This window comes from Rhinopithecus roxellana, chromosome 13 (genome assembly GCF_007565055.1).
Source record: "Rhinopithecus roxellana isolate Shanxi Qingling chromosome 13, ASM756505v1, whole genome shotgun sequence".
Lineage (NCBI taxonomy): Eukaryota > Metazoa > Chordata > Mammalia > Primates > Cercopithecidae > Rhinopithecus > Rhinopithecus roxellana.
The window spans coordinates 3,659,606-3,679,593 of NC_044561.1; the positions used below are offsets into that span (position 1 = coordinate 3,659,606).

General features: G+C 45.4%; 1 protein-coding gene across 1 annotated transcript in view; it reads left to right on the forward strand.

Moving 5' to 3' along the window:
* MEI1 (meiotic double-stranded break formation protein 1) overlaps positions 1-19,988 on the forward strand; it is a 105,103-nt gene that overhangs the window by 29,349 nt on the left and 55,766 nt on the right. The window contains exons 8-13 of the mRNA XM_010374967.2: positions 3,146-3,260; positions 4,004-4,120; positions 5,689-5,788; positions 5,913-6,047; positions 18,157-18,271; positions 19,700-19,791. Coding sequence (XP_010373269.2) covers positions 3,146-3,260; positions 4,004-4,120; positions 5,689-5,788; positions 5,913-6,047; positions 18,157-18,271; positions 19,700-19,791 — 674 coding nt within the window. The remainder of the gene's footprint in view (positions 1-3,145; positions 3,261-4,003; positions 4,121-5,688; positions 5,789-5,912; positions 6,048-18,156; positions 18,272-19,699; positions 19,792-19,988) is intronic.

The window sequence follows — 19,988 nt, forward strand, 5'->3', positions numbered from 1 at the left end:
CATTTCAGAGTTTAAATGTCAGTCATCAAGTATAATGAGCTAGGATCAGCTTTCTGATTTAGGAATCATGCATGTATTCCATAAGTTTTAGTGCAGTTTTAAGCTGTAATAACTAACTTAAAGGCAGTTACTCTTGCCATTTTTAAACATAGGTACATAAACAACAACAGGGAAACCTAAAAATGTGTTATCAAGTCACAAAATTGAAGTGTAATGAAATTTAACCAATTAAACTTCAAAAAAAGAATATTTTAAACCAAGAATCATTGTTTTAATGGATACATATCATATGTCTTTGATTCTGAGATACACTCTTTTCACATTTAACAGCTCTGAAATTGGGAGACATTTTACCATCAACGGTGCATCATAGTTTAATTGGTAGCACTTTTTCTTTCTTAGTGGTACATAAAATAATGGCTCGCCTTACATCACTAGCATCTTAAAATAAAATACAGTATGTCATTTCTTTTATAAAAGGGAACAAGATAAATATTACTTTCTAAACTCCTTTATATACTATCAGAAAATCTGGCTTTTTTTTTTTCTTTTCCTGACAAACAGGGAGTCTGTTTATATGTCCACTTGCAAGTCCAATATGGCTGAGATGGGGTTAAGCTTGCAGTCCTCAGATGTCTCTTTGCCAGACATGAGTAGTCTCATGTCTACTTGGTCCTTTTTCTTAAAAGCTGTAAAACCAGGCACGCCCTCCATTCTTCTGGTGATGTATATTTTGTTTGGCACTATTCTCCCCCCAAATCAGCTTCTATGATACTTAAAATCTGTGGTTGCAGTTAATGCTTTTTGATTTCTGAAAGTGTTAGAGACATCCCTAATAGCTATGGTGACCAATAGGAGTTTGGATATTATTCAGAGTGCAATGGAAATTCACTGAGATGTTTAGAGTAGCAAATATGCCTGATCTAAAAATTCTGATGGGGGAGGCATCACAGTTGTGGGAAGACTCCTAGATTTGGACTTGACTGACCTGAGTTTGCACCTTAGCTTTGCCACTTATCAGCTGTGTAGCCTAGAGTAAGTAATCTAACCTTGCTAAAGTTCCCCAAGACTACCTCCAGGTTTGATGATTTGCTAGGAGGACTCATTGGACTCAACATCTAGTCATATTCATAGCTACGATTTACAGCAGTGCAAGGAGAGCAATATCAGCAAAAGGAAAGGTTCATGGGGCAAAGTGTGGTGGAACCAGCACAAGCTTCCAGAGTCCTCTCCCGGTGGGGTCACATGGGATGCACTTCTTAATTTCCCCAGGAATGAACCGTGACATGTGAAACCTTACCTACTGAAGAAGCTCATCAGAGTCTTAGCACCCCAGGTTTTTATGGGGGACTGGCTGTTCATGTAGGTACCCTCTGCTGAGCATATACCAAAATTCCAGACTCCCAGAAGGAAAACAGATGTTCAGCAGAAACTACAGTTGTCCCTCGTATATACGGGAGATTGGTTGCAGGACTGCCAGCATATACCCAGACCCACATATGCTCATGTCCTACAGTCAGCCCTGGCAAACCCCAGTAAGCTGGCTTTCTGCATATGCCAGTTTCACATCTAGTGAATACTGCATTTTCCATCAGCGTTCAGTTGAAAAAAGGCCGCATATAAGTAGAACCACACAGTTCAAGCCTGCGTTGTTCAAAGTTCAACTGTTCATGGTACAAATAGTTTAGTCACAATGAGCCACTCTCTCAGTTCTGGTAGGAACCCTCCTGAAATCCAAGTTCCCAAACCCAGCCAAGAGCCAGCCTTGCAGACAGGGTTTTCTAAGTATAATAGCCTCAGGCCTACTGTGTTAAATCTTTTCTGTGCACTCAGTAAATTGAGGTTTATAGTAGAACCTTTCCTTGTTATGTCACAGAATTGTTGTAAACATCAAAGCCAGATGAGGGAGAGCTGGGCACAGTGGCTCATGCCTGTAATCCTAGCACTTAGGGAGGCCAAGGTGGGAGGATCACTTGAGCCCAGGAGTTCAAGTCCAACCTGGGCCATATACTGAGACCTTGTCTCTATAAAAAAATTTAAAATGAGCTGGAGCTGAGCATGGTGGCTCATGCCTGTAATCCTAGCACTCAGGGAGGCCAAGGCAAGTGGACTGCTTAAACTCAGGAATTTGAGACCAGTCTGAGCAACATGGTGAAACTCTGTCTCTACAAAAATAAAAATAAAAATTAAAAATTAGCCAGGGTCGGGGTGTATGCCTGTGATCCCAGCTACTTGAGGGGCTGAGGCAGGAGGATTGCTTACACTGGGGAGGTTGAGGCTGCAGTGAGTCATGTTCATATGGCTGCACTACAGCCTGGGTGACAAAGTGAGACCCCGTGTCAAAAAAAAAAAAAAAAAACAAGGCAAGGCGCAGTGGCTCATGCCTGTAATCCTAGCACTTTGGGAGGCGAAGGCAAGCGGATCACGAGGTCAGGAGTTTGAGACCAGCCTGGCCAATGTGGTGAAACCCTGTTTCTACTACAAATACAAAAATTAGCTGAGTGTGGTGGTGCACGCCTGTAGTCCCAGCTACTCAGGAGGCAGAGGCGGAAGAATCGCTTGAACCCAGGGAGGCGGAGGTTGTATTGAGCCAAGATCATGCCACTGCACTCCAGCCTGGGCGACAGAGCGAGACTCTGTCTCAAAAAAAAAAAAAAAAAAGGTACCAGGCATGGTAGCATGTGCCTGTAGTCCCCGCTACTCAGAAGGCTGAGATGAGAAGATCGCTGGAGCCTTGGAGGCAGAGGTTACAGTGAGCCATGAGCCATGATCTTGCCGCTGCACTCCAGCCTGGGCAACAGAGTGAGACCTGTTTCATAAATAAATAAACCAGATGAGGACTTTGAAAGTACTTTTGTTAATGAAGGCTTGAGCACTCATTGGTGATGACAGTTACAGGGTTCTTTGAGTGCCCCTGGTGGATTTTACATTGTGTTCTTTCCTTATTTTTCTCACCTGCTGCTGTTCACAGAGACCCCTTCCCATAATCCGTAATGGCTCTCCTGAGCCCCATCCTTGTGCCTGGTGCCATGTAGGACAGGAAGGATCAGAAATGAATTAGGCTATTGCCCTGAGGCATCTAGGCCAGTTTTTCTGGTCTTGTTGGTGGTGTGACTGGGTTACTTTTTGCTGCCTGTTTCTCCAGCTTCTCCTCTCTAGAGATGAAACCCTGCAAGTGGCCAGTGCTCACTGTATAATTGCGGTGCTTGTCCACTCCCCAGCAAAGCATGCCCCGGCCTTCATCCATGCTGACATCCCAGGTAGGGGAATGCTTCTAACCTTCTCCTCCCTGTATTAGAAGGATGGGGTGGTGACAGGTTCAATTGTGTATGACGGACCCTATGAACTATGTCTCATAACGTCTGAATCCTATTGCTGCAGATTTCTTGTATGACCTTGAGCAATTTGTTACTGCTTTTTGTCATTTATTTGGTCACCTATGAATAAAACCCTAATGTGGGGTGGTGGAAAGACCTGTGGACCAGGCAGGCAGCAGGAAACAGTATTTTTCAAGGGACTGTTATGACCAGGGGCTGTTATGAGGTACATTGCAAATGTTACCACATTTAGGTCTTCATCTTCACTATTTTATAGATAAGGAAATTGAGGATCAGAAAATGAAATAATTGGCAGGCCTAGTCAGTGGCAGAGATGGGATAAAAAGTCAAGCCTCTCTGACTCTTAAAAACTCTTTTTCCCTTCATCCACACCACTGCCCATTCTGAGAATTAGGAGACTTAGGTTCCAATCCTACTTCCGCCACTAATAGTGCCTCTTCTCTGGGACTCAGTTTCCCCATCTGTTAAAAAGAAGAGGTTAAACCATAACCAAGGGCACTTTCCAGGTTTATTACTGGATTGATGATAATGACTCATGGAGAGGATATGTGAACAGATGAAGTAGTAAGAGTAAGGTGCTGAATAAATCCAAAGCCTTAGCATCAGTTAAGGGATCGTGATCACATGACTGTCATTTATTGTTTTCTCATCCTCTTCCTTGTCAGAGTTCCTCTTCGAGCATCTTTCTTCTTCCAGTGAAATGCTCGTCTGGTCCAGCTACAACTGCTTGACACTCCTGGCAGAAGAGCCACTCTTTTTTTCCAAGTGCCACACGGTGTATGGTTGGTAGTAAGGGTCCTGTACTAGCTTTGGGTTGGGTAGACAGCAGCTTGCAGTTGGATAGCAGCAAGCCTCCACCTTGGAGGGGAGCACTGAGTCTAGACATTTCATCAGCCCAAACTCATTACCAGATTTCATATGTAAGTATTGATATCCAAATGTTCTGCTGTTCACTGATTATCAGAAGTATATATGTTTAGACACTTCAGCAAGAGAAGGACACTTCTCTTAGCCACTAGATGAATTCCTGTTGCATGTTAACAACAACTCTAAACAGTGTTACTCAACTTTAGATTTAGTTCTTTCCCATGCCCCAGATTTCTAACCATCCAGGTAGTCTCTAAGTTTTGCTAATTTATTCTTTAAAAGTTTCTTGAAACTGTCCTTCCTTGTCTGGGACTTTTTTTTTTTTTTTTTGAGATGGAGTCTCACCCTGTCACCCAGGCTGGAGTGCAATGGCGTGATCTCGACTCACTGCCACCTCCGCCTCCCAGGTTCAAGCAATTCTCTTGCCTCAGCCTCTTGAGTAGCTGGGATTACAGGCGTGTGCCACCACACCCAGCAAATTTTTTGTATCTTTAGTATAGAGATGGGGTTTTACCATGTTGTCTAAGCTGGTCTCGAACTCCTGACCTCGTGATCCACTTACCTTGGCCTCCCAAAGTGCTGGGATTACAAGCATGAGCCACTACGCCGGGCGCCTTTTTTTTGTTTTTGAGACCGAGTCCTGTTCTGTTGCCCAGGCTGGAGTGCAATGGCGCAATCTCGGCTCGAGGCAACCTCTGCCTCCCGGGTTCAAGCAATTATCTTGCCTCAGCCTCCTGAGTAGCTGGGATTAGAGGCGACTGCCACCATGCCTGGCTAATGTTTTTGTATTTTTAGTAGAGACGGGGTTTCGCCATGTTGACCAGACTGGTCTCGAACTCCTGATCTCAGGTGATCTGCCTGCCTCAGCCTCCCAAAGTGCTGGGATTACAGGCGTGAGCCCATATTATATCACATCTAGATTTTTAGAGTAGGCACATTCAGTCATTCATTTTATATTCCTAGTATAAGCCGGGCACCAGGCTGGGACTTGGAGATTTAGAGATAACAAATAACATTGGTCCTTGCCCTCAGAAAAGGGAGAGATATGCAAAGGGAAATTTCGTTATGAGCTGATTAGAGCTCTGCTACAGGGAAGCACAGGAGCTGTAGGGGTACAGGGGAGATTCACAGCTCTTAGTGGATCAGGGAAAGCTTTTTAGAGGAGTTTTGACCTGATTCTCCAAGGAGGAACAGAAGTATGCCAAGTGGAGAAAATATGTCTTGGTCAGTAGGTGTTCACTGAAAACCTCAAGTGTCAGGGACTGTGCTGTGGCTTGTACTGGGTGTTGGGGAGATGAATCAGATGAGGGCCCAGCCTCAAAGATCTCACAGTCTGGTCCCATTAGCTCAATCTTACCAGGGTCCCTCCACGAGTGGCCTCCAACTGATACATGCTGTCCAGAGCCTGTCACCTCTCCTGGGTGGGCAGTGAAGGAACAAGAGAGCACTGATCCCTGGCCTCTGTCATGTCATCCTGTGGTAGGAATCGAGGCAGTGGTGAGGAGCCTGCAGGGAAGCCTGGAGATGAACAACACAGAGCTGCACAAGCAGGGCCTGCTGCTTTTCACTGAAATCCTGACCCGGTGAGCAAAGTGGTAGAACATGAGGCTTGTAGGGGCCAGACTACAGAAGTAAAAGTGGGCTTTCATTCCTGGTGGGGTCAGTGATAAGAGTTCACCTACTCGTTTCTCATCTAACATTTCTCAGGCAGCCAGAGGAGATCAAGCTGTTCACAAACTCGGCCATGTGCAGAGATGCTGGCCGTGCCCTCCAAGAAGCAGTTAGCAGCCCTGTGCTGGAGGTGGCTGCTGAGGCCGTGAAGGCCACTTCTGCTTTTCTGAGGTAAGAGACCCAGGCAGGCTGAACTTTCCATCCCTGCATGTACCTAAGGGCCTGTCGAGGCCAGGGCAGCTGATGATTACTTATAATACCTAATATAGTTGGCTATTCATAATTGTGGATTCCACATCCATGGAATCACCCAACCATGGATTGAATTTTTTTTTTTGGAGATGGAGTTTTGCTCTTGTTGCCTAGGCTGGAGTGTAATGGTGCGATCTCAGCTCACTACAATCTGTGCCTCCTGGGTTCAAGTGATTCTCCTGCCTCAGCCTCCCAAGTAGCTGGGATTACAGGTGTGCACCACCATGCCCGGCTAATTTTTGTATTATTATTAGAGACGGGGTTTCACCATGTTGGCCAGGCTGGTCTCGAATGTGTGACCTCAGGTGATTCACCTGCCTCAACCTCCCAAAGTGCTGGGATTACAGGCGTGAGTCACCGCACCCAGCTGAAAATTTTAAAGAATGGATGGTTGTCTCTGTATTGAACACATACAGACTTTTTTTCTTGTTATTATTCCCTAAACAATACAGTACACACTGGGCATGGTGGCTCACACCTGTAATCCCAGCACTTTGGGAGGCCAAGATGGGTTGGATCACCTGAGCCCAGGAGTTCAAGACCAGCCTGGGCAACATGACAGAACCTGTCTCTACTAAAAATCCAAAAATTAGCCAGGCATGGTGGTGCACACCTATAGTTCCAGCTACTCGAAGCCTGAGGTGGGAGGATTGCTTGAACCTGGGAAGCAGAGGTTGAGGTGAGCTGAGATCACACCACTGCACTCCAGCCTGGGTGACAGAGTGAGACCTTATCTCAAAAGGAAAAAGAAAAAAAAAAAAAAAAAGAAACCCGGTCAGGCACAGTGGCATATCCCTGTAATCCCAACACTTTGAGAAGTCAAGGCAGGCAGATCACTTGAGTCAGGAGTTCAAGACCAGCTTGGCCAACGTGGTAAAATCCCTTCTCTACAAAAACTTAGCTGGGCATGGTGGCACATGCTTGTAGACCCAGCTACTCAGGAAGCTGAGGCACGAGAATTGCTGTGGAGGTTGTAGTAAGCCAAGATTGTGCCACTGCACTCCGGCCTGGGTGACAGAGCAAGGCTGTGTCTCACAAAAAAAAAAAAAAAAAAAAAGAACACCCAAACAGTATAATGACTATTTATATAGCATTTGCATTGTATTAGGTATTATATATAATCTAGAGATGATTTAAAGTGTACTGGAGGACCGGGTGCCGTGGCTTACGCCTACAATCCCAGTACTTCAGGAGGCCGAAGTGGGTGGATCACCTGAAGTTGGGAGTTTGAGACCAGCCTGGCCAACATGTAGTAGAAACCCCGTCTCTACTGAAAATATAAAAAATTAGCTGGATGTGGTGTCACACACCTGTAATCCCAGCTACTCAGGAGGCTGAGATAGGACAGTTGCTTGAACCTGGGAGGTGGAGGTTGCAATGAGTAGAGATCGCACCATTATACTCCAGCCTGGGCAACAGAGCGAAATTCTGTCTCAAAAAATAAAATTAAATAAATAAAGTATGCTGGAAGATGTGCATATGTTATATGTAAATACTATACCATTTTATATAAGGAGCTTGAGCATCCTGGTTTTGGTATCTTCAGAGGTCCTAGAACCAATTCCCCACAGATACTGAGGGTCGACTATGCAATGTCAATGCAATGTAGACGGGGCACGGTGGCTCGCACCTGTAATCCCAGCACTTTGGGAGGCTGAGGCAGGCCAGTCACCTGAAATCAGGAGTTCAAGACCAGCCTGCCCAACATGGTGAAACCCTGTCTCTACTAAAAATACAAAAATTAGGTGGGCATGATGGCACATGCCTGTAATCCCAGTTACTCAGGAGGCTGAGGAAGGAGAATTGTCTGAGCCCGGGACCTGGAGGTTTCTGTGATCTGAGATCTTGCCACTGGACTCCAGATTGGGGCCACAGAGTGAGACTCCATCTCAACAAACAAACAAACAAACAAATTAATGCAATGTAAATAGTTGTCATGCTGTATTTTAAAATTTTTTTGAGACGGAGTTTTGCTGTTGCCCAGGCTGGAGAGCAGTGGCTTGATTTTGGCACACTGCAACTGCCACCTCCCAGGCTCAAGCAAGTCTCCTGCCTCAGCCTCCCAAGTAGCTGGGACTACAGGTGTGTGCCACCATGCCCAGCTAATTTTGTACTTTTGTAGAGACAAGGTTTTGCCACGTTGGCCAGGCTGGTCTCGAACTCCTGACCTCAGGTGATCCACCTGCGTCAGCTTCCCAAACTGTTGGGATTACAAGCATGATCCACCGTGCCTGGCTTACATTTTATATATTTTTTTATTGTTGTATTTTTTTTTTTTTTTTTTTTTTTGAGACAGAGTCTCGCACTGTTGCCCAGGCTGGGGTGCAGTGGCACAATCTTGGCTCACTGCAACCTCCGCCTTCTGGGTTCATGCCGTTCTCCTACCTCAGCCTCTTGAGTAGCTGGGACTACAGGCATGTGCCATCACGCCTGGCTAATTTTTTTTCTATTTTTAGTAGAAACGGAGTTTCACTGTGTTAGCCAGGATGGTCTCGATCTCCTGACCTTGTGATCCACCCACCTCGGCCTCCTAAAGTGCTGGTTTTTTTTTTTTTTTTTTTTTTTTTTTGAGACAGAGTCTTGCTCTGCCGCCCAGGCTGGAGTGCAGTGGCCGGATCTCAGCTCACTGCAAGCTCCGCCTCCCGGGTTCACGCCATTCTCCTGTCTCAGCCTCCCGAGTAGCTGGGACTACAGGCGCCCACCTCGTCGCCCGGCTAGTTTTTTGTATTTTTTAGTAGAGACGGGGTTTCACCGTATTAGCCAGGATGGTCTCGATCTCCTGACCTCATGATCCGCCCGTCTCGGCCTCCCAAAGTGCTGGGATTACAGGCTTGAGCCACCGCGCCCGGCCTGTTTTTTTTTTGAGACAGTTTTGCTCTTGTTGCCCAGGCTGGAGTGCAATGGCATAATCTTGGCTCACCACAACCTCTGTCTTCTGGGTTCAAGTGATTCTCTCCTGCTGCAGCCTCCTGAATAGCTGGGATTACAGGCATGCGCCACCACACCCAGTTAATTTTGTATTTTTGGTAGAGACGGGGTTTCTCCATGTTGGTCAGGCTGATCTTGAACTGCTGACCTCGGGTGATCTGCCCATCTTGGCCTCCCAAAGTGATGGGATTACAGGTGTGAGCCACTGTGCCCAGCCATATTGTTATTTTTTATAAGTTTTAAAAAATATTTTTGGTCCACAGTTGGTTGAATCCATGGATGCAGAATGCACAATACAGAGGGCTAAATTATACTTCCAAAGTGTTATATTATCATGTCTTTTGTATTTTCTCTGTTGTTTTGAATTTATACGTTGAAAGAAAATTCTGTTTCATTTTGGTAAGGAGTAGCAGAGGTAAATGTATCTGTTGACTCCATCTTTAATCAGAAGCTGTCAGCTCTTTAACAACTATGAACTCCAGTCTCTAGCCCTGGTTCTGTTACTGTAGTTTCTTTTTGAATGCTCTCAACCACTCACAGAGCTTCAGCTACTATAGCTATATGTTGATAATGCTCAAATCTATAGTTCATGCCTGAAATGCCTGTATTACTTTCCTATTGCGGCAGGACCAAATTACCACAAAGTTGGTTTAAAACAACAGATATTTACCTTCTCATGGTTCTAGGGGTCAGAAGTCCAAAATCAGTATCACTGAGATGAAATCAAGGTGTCAGCAGGGCCACACTCCCTTTGGAGCCTCTAATAGGGAACCCTTCCCTGCCTCTTCCAGCATCTGGTGGCTCTGGGCATTCCATAACTTATGGTCATATCACTGTAATCACTGCCTCTGTGACCACATTGTCTTCTGTTCTCTTTGTATGTATAATCTCCCTCTGCCTTTTCTTTCTCTCTTTTCTTAAATTTTTTTTCTTTTTTCTTTTTCTTTTTTTTTTTTGAAACGGAGTGTTGCTTTGTCTCCCGGGCTGGAGTGCAGTGGCGTGATCTCGGCTCACTGCAAGCTCCGCCTCCCAGGTTCACACCATTCTCCCGCCTCAGCCTCCCGAGTAGTTGGGACTACAGGCGCCCGCCACCATCCCTGGCTAATTTTGTTTTTGTATTTTTAGTAGAGATGGGGTTTCACCATGTTAGCCAGGATGGTCTCAATCTCCTGACCTCGTGATCTGCCTGCCTCCACCTCCCAAAGTGCTGGGATTACAGGCGTGAGCCACTGCGCCTGGCCAAAATTTTTTTTCTTATTTTTTGTAGAGATGGGGATCTTGCTATATTCCCCAGGCTGGTCTTGAGCTTCAGGCCTCAAGTGATCAGATTCTACTTTGACCTCTCAAAGTACTGGGATTACAGTCATGAGTTATTATGCCTGGCTGCCTCTCTCTTATAAGAATACTTATGATGGCATGTAGGGGACCACCTGAATAATCCAGGATAACTGCTTTATCTCAAGATTCTCTGTGAAAACTTTACTGTAGAAAATAACATGCATAGGTTCCAGGGATTAGGACCTGATATCTTTGGGTACCACCATTCAGCCCACTATCGTGTTTTCCTGAACTCCAAACGACATTTCCAACTGCCTGGTGCTTTATTCCAGAAACTTCGATCTCAATTTGTCCATGCGACTGGGATATAGAGAAAAACACCCAATTTGGGATCTGAAGAATTAGATTTGGGTCCCTGACTCCACAAGCAGTACTCAGTCACTTCTTGCTCATTCCTCTGATCTGCTTTCTGTTTCTTGAACACATCAAACTTGTTCCTGCCGCTAATTATTCCAACTCTGCCCAAAATAATAGTCCCTTAAATCTTTGTGACTGCTTTTTTCTTGTCATTCAAGTCTCATTCAGAATTTCCTTTCCTAATTGACCTTATCAGACTGCTATAGCATCTATCAAACATTTGAAAGTTCTTGTTTATTCTTTTTTTGTGACAGAGTCTCACTCTGTCGCCCAGGCAGGAGTGCAGTGGCATGATCTACGCTCACTGCAAGCTCCGCCTCCTGGGTTCACACCATTCTCCTGCCTCAGCCTCCTGAGTAACTGGGACTACAGGCGCCTGCCACCAGGCCTGGCTAATTTTTTTTTTTTTTTTGTATTTTTAGTAGAGACGGGGTTTCACTGTGTTAGCCAGGATGATCTCGATCTCCCAACCTCATGATCTGCCCATCTTGGTCTCCCAAAGTGCTGGGATTACAGGCGTGAGCCACCACGCCCAGCCTTTTTTTTTTTTTTTTTTTAATCAGAGTCTCACTGTGTCCCCCAAGCTGGAGTGCATTGCAGTTGTGCGATCTTAGCTAACTGCAGCCTCTGCCTTCTGAGTTCAAGCAATTCTCCTGCCTCAGCCTCCCAAATAGCTGGGATTACAGGCATGAGCCCCTGAACCCAGCCTATTCATTTGTTTTATATCTCCTCTCCCCCCACTAAAATATAAGCTCCAGAAGCTCAAGGACCTTGTCAGTTTTTTCACTGCTCTGTCTCTGGCTCCTCATAGGTAGTCAATATGTGAATGAAGGATGTTAAAATGGACAGTGAGACTAAGGGATCCTAGCACCACAATGGAAGTTATTCCTTAGTAAGGGGCTTGAAATCTTAAAAATAAATAAATAAATAACCCAGGAAACCCATATGTATAGAGTAACTTTTATTTTGTTACCATATTTTCTCTTTTAAATTTCTAACAAAGTAATGTATTCAAATAATACAAAATAAGATATTGGTTGGGCATGGTGGCTCGCGCCTGTAATCCCAGCACTTTGGGAAGTCAAGGCAGGAGGATCGCTTGAGGCTAAGAGTTTGAGACTAGCCTAGATAACATAGTGCCACCCCATCCCTACGAAACAGTGTAAAATAAAATAGGCCGGGCACAGTGGCTCACGCCTGTAATCCCAGCACTTTGGGAGTCCGAGGTGGGTGGATCACAATGTCAGGAGATTGAGACCATCCTGGCCAACATGGTGAAACCCCATCTTTACTAAAAGTACAAAAATTAGGCTGGGTGTGGTGGCTCACACCTGTAATCCCAGCACTTTGGGAAGCTGAGGTAGGCAGATCATGAGGTCAGGAGTTCGAGAACAGCCTGACCAACATGGTGAATCCCTGTCTTTACTAAAAATACAAAAATTAGCCGAGCGTGGTGGTGGGCGCCTGTAATCCCAGCTACTCAGGAGGCTAAGGCAGGAGAATCGCTTGAACCCGGGAGGTGGAGGTTGCAGTGAGCCGAGATCATGCCACTGCACTCCAGCCTGGGCAACAGAGCAAGACTCTGTCTCAAACAAACAAACAAACAAAACCCAAAATACAAAAATTAGTTGGGTGTGGTGGCACGTGCCTGTAATCCCAGTTACTTTGGAGGCTGAGGCAGGAGAATCGCTTGAACCAGGGAGTTGGAGGTTGCAGTGAGCCAAGATCACGCTGCTGCACTCCAGCTTGGTGACAGAGCGAGACTCCATCTCACAATAAATAAACAAATAATAAAATAAATAAAGTAAAATAAGCTGGGTGTGGTGGCATGCACCTGTAGTCCCAGCTGCTCTGGAGGTAAGGCAGGAGGATCACTTGAGCCCGGGAGTTTGAAGTTACAGTGAGCTATGATCACGCCACTGCTCTCCAGCCTGGGTGACAGAGTGAGATCCTCTCTTGAAAATAAATAAAAAAAAATACAGAATTTATCATGAAAAGGAATAGGCTGGGCATGGTGGATCATGCCTGTAATTCTAGCACTTTGGGAAGCCAAGGCAGATGCATCACCTGAAGTCAGGAGTTCAAGACAAGCCTGGCCAGCATGGTGAAACCCTGTCTCTACTAAAAATACAAAAAAATTAGCTGGGTGTGGTGGTGGGTTCCTATAATCCCCATCTTAAATTTAAGACATTATTCATTGACTTGCCAGTAAGAAAGATCAAGATTTAGTTAGCTCACATTTTTTGTCTTCTCTACATGTCCTTGGCATTTTTGCTATTTAATATTTTGTTTTTTAACCTTTAAATAATGTACCTGGCCGGGCGCGGTGGCTCAAGCCTGTAATCCCAGCACTTTGGGAGGCCGAGACAGGCGGATCACGAGGTCAGGAGATCGAGACCATCCTATCCTGGCTAACACGGTGAAACCCCGTCTCTACTAAAAAAAAATACAAAAAATTAGCCGGGCGAGATGGCGGGCGCCTGTAGTCCCAGCTACTCGGGAGGCTGAGGCGAGAGAATGGCGTAAACCCGGGAGGCGGAGCTTTCAGTGAGCTGAGATCCGGCCACTGCACTCCAGCCTGGGCGACAGAGCGAGACTCCGTCTCAAAAAAAAAAAAAAAAAAAAAAAAAAATAATGTACCTAAAACTGGTATTTCTTGTTCCCTCAACTTGAAGCAGTGTCTCCTGAGTTCCTACGTGGTTAATAGCACCCCAATTCTTCTTTTCCCCTCTCTTCCCTACTTCTATTTCTCAAGGCCAGTCAGCTGTACCTTTAATTTTACATTGTGAAAGTTGTTAATATTTATAGTCTTCTGTAACTATATTTAAATCTTTGTAATTTGACTCTAGGTTGGTTCTAAAAATTGAAACAAAAAATAGCATTTACATGACAGTGACTTCAGTCTGTCTCCTTTCCTCCTTTGTCCTTCCCTGAATTTGAATCTCTAAATCTAGGGCACGAATTCCAGAATGGGTGGGATGAGTAAACCGACAAGGTAACAAAAGCGTAAGTAAGAGCAGTGTCAATCAGAGGCACCTATGCTGAGCTGGAAATCTCCCAGCAGGACATTGCTAGAGGGGACCAGCAGTTTTGGGCAGGAGGTGGCATTTCAGTTGTGCTATGAAGGGTGAGAGTTAGATTTGTTAGGATTACCGAAACATGTGGGTTGGAGACTATAGAGATTGCTCAGGGTGTAGTAGCCAGTTGACCAGCAGGTTACATGAAGAGGGTGTTTCCTGGAGAAGCAGGAAATCTGTTGGGTTAGAATTATGGAGAGAGATGGATAGGGGGCAGGTTATTAAGCCTTGGATTATTTTACCTTTTTTTTTTTTTGAGGTGGAGCCTCGCTCTGTTGCTCAGGCTGGAGTGCAGTGGCTCAATCTCGGTCCACTGCAACCTCCGCCTCCTAGGTTCAAGCGATTCTCCTGCCTTAGCCTCCCGAGTAGCTGGGACTACAGGTGCCTGCCACCATGCCTGGATACTTTATGTATTTTTAGTGGAGACGAAGTTTCACCATATTGGCCAGGCTGGTGTCAAACTCCTAACCTTGTGCTCTGCCCGCCTCAGCCTCCCAAAGTGCTGGGATTATAGGCTTGAGCCACCGTGCCTGGCCAAGGATGATTTTACTTTTGACTTTAACTTCCCAGAATGTTTACTGACGTGGTCCCTCTGAGGTGGGGTGGTTCAGAGGGTCTTTGGAAAGCACAACTAGACAGAAGAATGAAGAGTGAGAGCTGCTAAAAAGAATTTAAAGAGATCAGGTACAGTGGCTCACACCGGTAATCCCAGCACTTTGGGAGGCTGAGGTGGGAGAATTGCTTCAGCTCAGGAGTTTGAGACTAGCCTAGATAACCTGAGGAAACGCTGTCTCTGCAAAAATTATCCAAGCGTGGTGGTGTATGCCTATAGTCCTGGCTACTTGAGAGGCTGAGGTAGGAAGATTGCTTGAGCCCAGGAAGTTGAGACTGCTATGAGCTGTGTTTGTGCCACTGCACTCCAGCCTGGGCAACAGAGTGAGACACTGTCTCAAAAAAAAAAAAAAAAAGAAGAACAAAAAACAAAACAAAAAAACCCCAAGAATTTAAAGATGGCGGAACTAGGGCTTGATGATCGATCGTGTAGTATCATCAAACTTGGAGCTCCCAGAGATGAAGAAGGAAAGGGGAAATCAAACCTTAACCATATGCAATTGACTGAGAACCTGCTAGAAGGCCCAACAGATTGCTCTTAGTGCTCAACAAAGGCCCAGGGATGAGGATTAATAGGTTTTTTTCCTAGCTACTGTACTGGGTTAAATAGTGTCCCCCCAATATTGGTATCTGCCAAGAACCTGTGAATGTGCCTTATTTGGAAATAGGGCCTTTGTACATTGAATCTGGTTAAGATAAGGTCATACAGCTCAGGCTGTAAATCCAGTGACTTGTCTCTATGTAAGGAGAGGGTGGTTTGAACATACAGTGACATATGGACATGCACAGAGGGAAGATGGCCATGTGAAGACAGGCAGAAATTAGAATGATGCAGCTGCAAGCCAATGAATGCCAAGGATTGTGGCCACCACCACAAGCTAAGAGGCAAGGAAGGATTTTTCTCAAGACCCTTTGCAGGTGTGTCCAATCTTTTGGCTTCCCTGGGCCACATTGGAAGAATTGTTTTGGCCCACACTTAAAATATGCTGATGCTAACGATAGCTGATGAGCTTAAAAAAAAAAAAAAGTACACACATAAATCTCAATTTTTTTTTTTTTTTTTGAGACGGAGTCTTGCTCTGTCGCCAGGCTGGAGTGCTGTGTTGTGATCTTGTCTCACTGCAACCTCCAACTCCCTGTTTCAAGCAATTCTCCTGCCTCAGTCTCCCAAGTAGCTGGGATTACAGGCACGTGCCACCATGCCCGGCTAATTTTTGTATTTTTAGTAGAGATGGGGTTTCATCTCACAATTTTTTAAGAAAGTTTACAAATTTGTGTCAGGCTGCATTCAAAGTTGTCCTAGGCTGCATGCAGCCTGTGGGCTGTAGGTGGGACAAGCTTGCTTTAGAGGGGACATGGCCCTGACGGCACCTCGATTTCAGATTTCTAGCCTCCAGAACTGTGAGAGGATAAACTGTTGTTTTAAGCCACCCAGTTTGTGGTAATTTATTATAGCAGCCCTAGGAAACCAATACCCTGTAAAATAGTCATTCATTCATTTGATATCTGTTCTATTAATCATCAACTGATAATGCACCTGTCTCTGTTTAGGTAAAGTGAAAAGATGGAACTGGTCCCTTTCCTCTTCGGAACTCACAATTAATCTAGTCAATGACTCTTAGCTCATCTGAGTCTACAGAATCTGAGAGTTCAAATGGCCCTAAGTGTTACCTGTCTACATTTACCCCATACTCACAATGATTGAATCTCCAAAAGTACTTTTCCAGTTTCTGCGTATAATCTCATAGAATGGGGAACTCACTTCTCCCTAGAGATGGTCCCCTATACTTCTATAGACTTTGACTCAGAAAATTCTCAGACTGATGCTGGGTGCGGTGGCTCACGCCTGTAATCCCAACATTTTGAGAGGCTGAGGCGGGTGGATCGTGAGGTCAAGAGATCGAGACCATCCTGGCCAACATGGTGAAACCCCGTTTCTACTAAAAATACAAAAATTATCTGGGTGTGGTGGCATGCACCTGTAGCCCCAGCTACTTGGGAGGCTGAGGCAGGAGAATCACTTAAACCTGGGAGGCAGAGGTTGCAGTGAGCTGAGATTGCGCCACTGTACCCCAGCCTGGTGACAGAGCGAGACTCCATCTCAAAAAGAAAAAAAAAAAAGAAGCAAGTTCTCACAATGGTTGCAGTAGCTCATGACTGTAATCCCAGCACTTTGAGAAGCTGTGGTGGGTGGATAACTTGAGGTCAGGAGTTTGAAACCAGCCTGGCCAACATGGTGAAACCCCATCTCTACTAAAAATACAAAAATTAGCTGGGTGTGGTGGTATGCGCCTGTAGTCCCAGTTACTCAGGTGGCTGAGGCAGGAGAATTGCTTGAAACTGGGAGGTGGAGGTTGCAGGGAGCCAAGATCATACCACTGCAGTCCGGCCTGGGTGACAGAGTGAGACTTCATCTCTGGATCTTAGTAACATTTACCTATTGATCCTGGTTTTCCTCATTGAGTTAACAAAGTTTGATCCTCTTCCCCAGGAGAGCTTGTTACTTAATGGAAAACAGTGGTTGTTACTCTCTTGATGCACATTCAATTCTAGATAGTGCTTATTTCACCAGCAAGCTCTCCTCTGTGAAAAGCCTTGTATCCTTAATAGTAATAATAGACACAGCTGACATTTATAAGGACTTATTATGTATTAAGCATCATGCTAAGTGTTTGGCATACATTATTGAATTTGATCCCCATAATAAGTCTATGAGAAAAGTACTATTAAGCCTCATTTAATAGATGAGGAAATTGATGGTTAGAGAGGTCAAGGACTGTACAAGAAGTTGTGCAGCTAGATAAGCACTGAAGTAAGGATATTTTTGAGACAAGGTCTTATTCTGTCACCCAGGCTGGAGTGCAGTGGTGTGATCACGGCTCCACTAAAAATACATAAAGTATCCAGGCATGGTGGCAGGCACCTGTAGTCCCAGCTACTCGGGAGGCTAAGGCAGGAGAATCGCTTGAACCTAGGAGGTGGAGGTTGCAGTGGACCGAGATTGAGCCACTGCACTCCAGCCTGAGCAACAGAGCGAGACTCCACCTCAAAAAAAAAAAAAAGGTAAAATAATCCAAGGCTTAATAACCTGCCCCCTATCCATCTCTCTCCATAATTCTAACCCAACAGATTTCCTGCTTCTCCAGGAAACACCCTCTTCATGTAACCTGCTGGTCAACTGGCTACTATTACTATTAAGGATACAAGGTTTTCTCACAGAGGAGAGCTTGCTGGTGAAATAAGCACTATCTAGAATTGAATGTGCATCAAGAGAGTAACAACTACTGTTTTCCATTAAGTAACAAGCTCTCCTGGGGAAGAGGGATCAAACTTTGTTAACTCAATGAGGAAAACCGGATCAATAGGTAAATGAAGTGTGATTGGGCTCAGGTGATCCTCCTACCGCTGCCTCTTGAGTAACTGAAACTACAGGTATGTGCCACCACACTCGGCTAATTTTTTGTAGAGACTGGGTTTCACCATGTTGCCCAGGCTGGTCTCCATCTCCTGGGCTCAAGACATCTATTCATCTCAGTCTCCCAAAGCGCTGGAATTACAGGCGTGAGCCACCATGCCTGGCCTGGAGTAAGGATTTTTATCAGATTAAATTCCATGTTCTGATCCAACCGCACTGCCTCTCGTTGCCTAAGAACCTGGGGTTATCTTGGGAATACCCTTGCCTTACCATGAACCTACTTTTGTCTCTCTGGATGCAGGAAGGACCATCAGAGTGCTCCGCCTGTGCAGTATGGGGAACTGCGGGCTTTGCTAGAAGCCATGCTAAACCGGTGTGCGGAGTTTTCTCAGACCTTGCTGAACAGGAGGCCCCTGGTCAGTGTACTGCAGCCTGCTGCTTCTGAAGATCATGCTGCAATGTGTTTTTAGAAAGATAATTAGTATATTCCCTTACTTTTGTATGCCATTTCATGGCTTTTTCTCATGCACACATGGCTACTATGAGGCTTAAGGATTATTATTCCCAGTTTTTACAGATGGGGAAACTAAAGCCACAAGGGTTAAATAATTTTTCTCTGAGGTCTATAACTAGAAAGTACCTAAGCCTAGATACTAAATTCCAGGGTGTTTTTACCCCAGTCTATCACGTACATTCTCTGTTTATATCATTACAATCAGATAGAGTAAACATGCTCACAAAATTATTAAGTCTGGATTCACTAGATTCTTAGAATCTGAACCATGTACCATGTGTTGTAGTTGCTGACTTTTAATAGCTTGTAGACTTAAGATATCAGGTAAGACACTGTCAGTGTGAATGTTAATTACATCTTTCAGGATTAACTTCGGAAACTAAGCTCTTTACATCTGACGGAGTGGAGATTTTCTTGTGTTTTAGAGCAACTAATAGGGCCATTACAGTCAAGCCTAATGCCCACTAGCCTGTGACAGCTTTCTGCATATAATAGACCAATAGCCATTCCTGTGGTTCAGAGAGACTGTTGGTTAAGGTCCCTCCAACACTGCTACCATTTTTTTTTTTTTTTTGAGACAAAGTGTCACTCTGTGGCCCCAGTCTGGAGTGCAGTGGCACGATCTTGACTCACTGCAACCTCCGCCTCCCAGGTTCCAGTGATCCTCCTGCCTCAGCCTCCCGAGTAGCTGGGATTACAGGCATGCACCACCACACCTGGCTAATTTTTGTATTTTTAGTAGAGACGGGGTTTCACGATGTTGGCTAGGCTGGTCTCGAACTCCTGACCACCTTGGCCTCCTAAAGTCCTGGGATTACAGGCACGATCCACTGCGCCAGGCCCCTGCTACCATTTTTTTTTTTTTCTGAGATGGAGTCTTGCTCTTGTTGCCCAGGCTGGAGTGCAGTGGCGTGATCTCGGCTCACTGCAGCCCTTGCCTCCGGGGTTCAAGCAATTCTTCTGCCACAGCCTCCCTAGTAGCTGGGACTACAGGCGCCCGCCACCATGCCTGGCTAATTTTTTGTGTGTATGTTTTTAGCAGAGACGGAGTTTCACCATGTTAGCCAGAATGGTCTTGATCTCCTGACCTCGTGATCTGCCCACCTTGGCCTCCCAAAGTGCTGGGATTACAAGCGTGAGCCACCATGCCCAGCTTTGCTACGATTTTTAAAAGGAGCTATTGGCAAGGATATAGCCAAGATCTCTTGGAAAGTTAGGTGTACAGGAATGTCAGACTGCAGTGTGAGAAGAGGTCTACAGTCATCCAAGCATAGGCTGAGACACAGCATATACTTGATCACTAGGTTCCTGTCTCTCCTTCCCACCTCAGGGCCATGCCTCCAGTAGAGATTCAGAGAAGGCCATTCTTCAAAGGGGAAAGTTCCTCCTGAGCACTCTGGAGGGATTTAGAAGTGCCTGCAGGTGAGGAGCCCTCTGTGATAGGAAGCAATAGCATGGAAGGTAGGTGTGGAAGGGATTCAGACAATGGGTGAAGTTCTAGAGGCAACACTTGATTTCTGATACTCTGCTGTATGGCAAAGAGGATTTTGGCTGGGGTAGGATTTGCGGGGGTGTGGAGGAGGCTTGAGGGCAGGCAGCTAGGGGTAGGACCTTTCTAA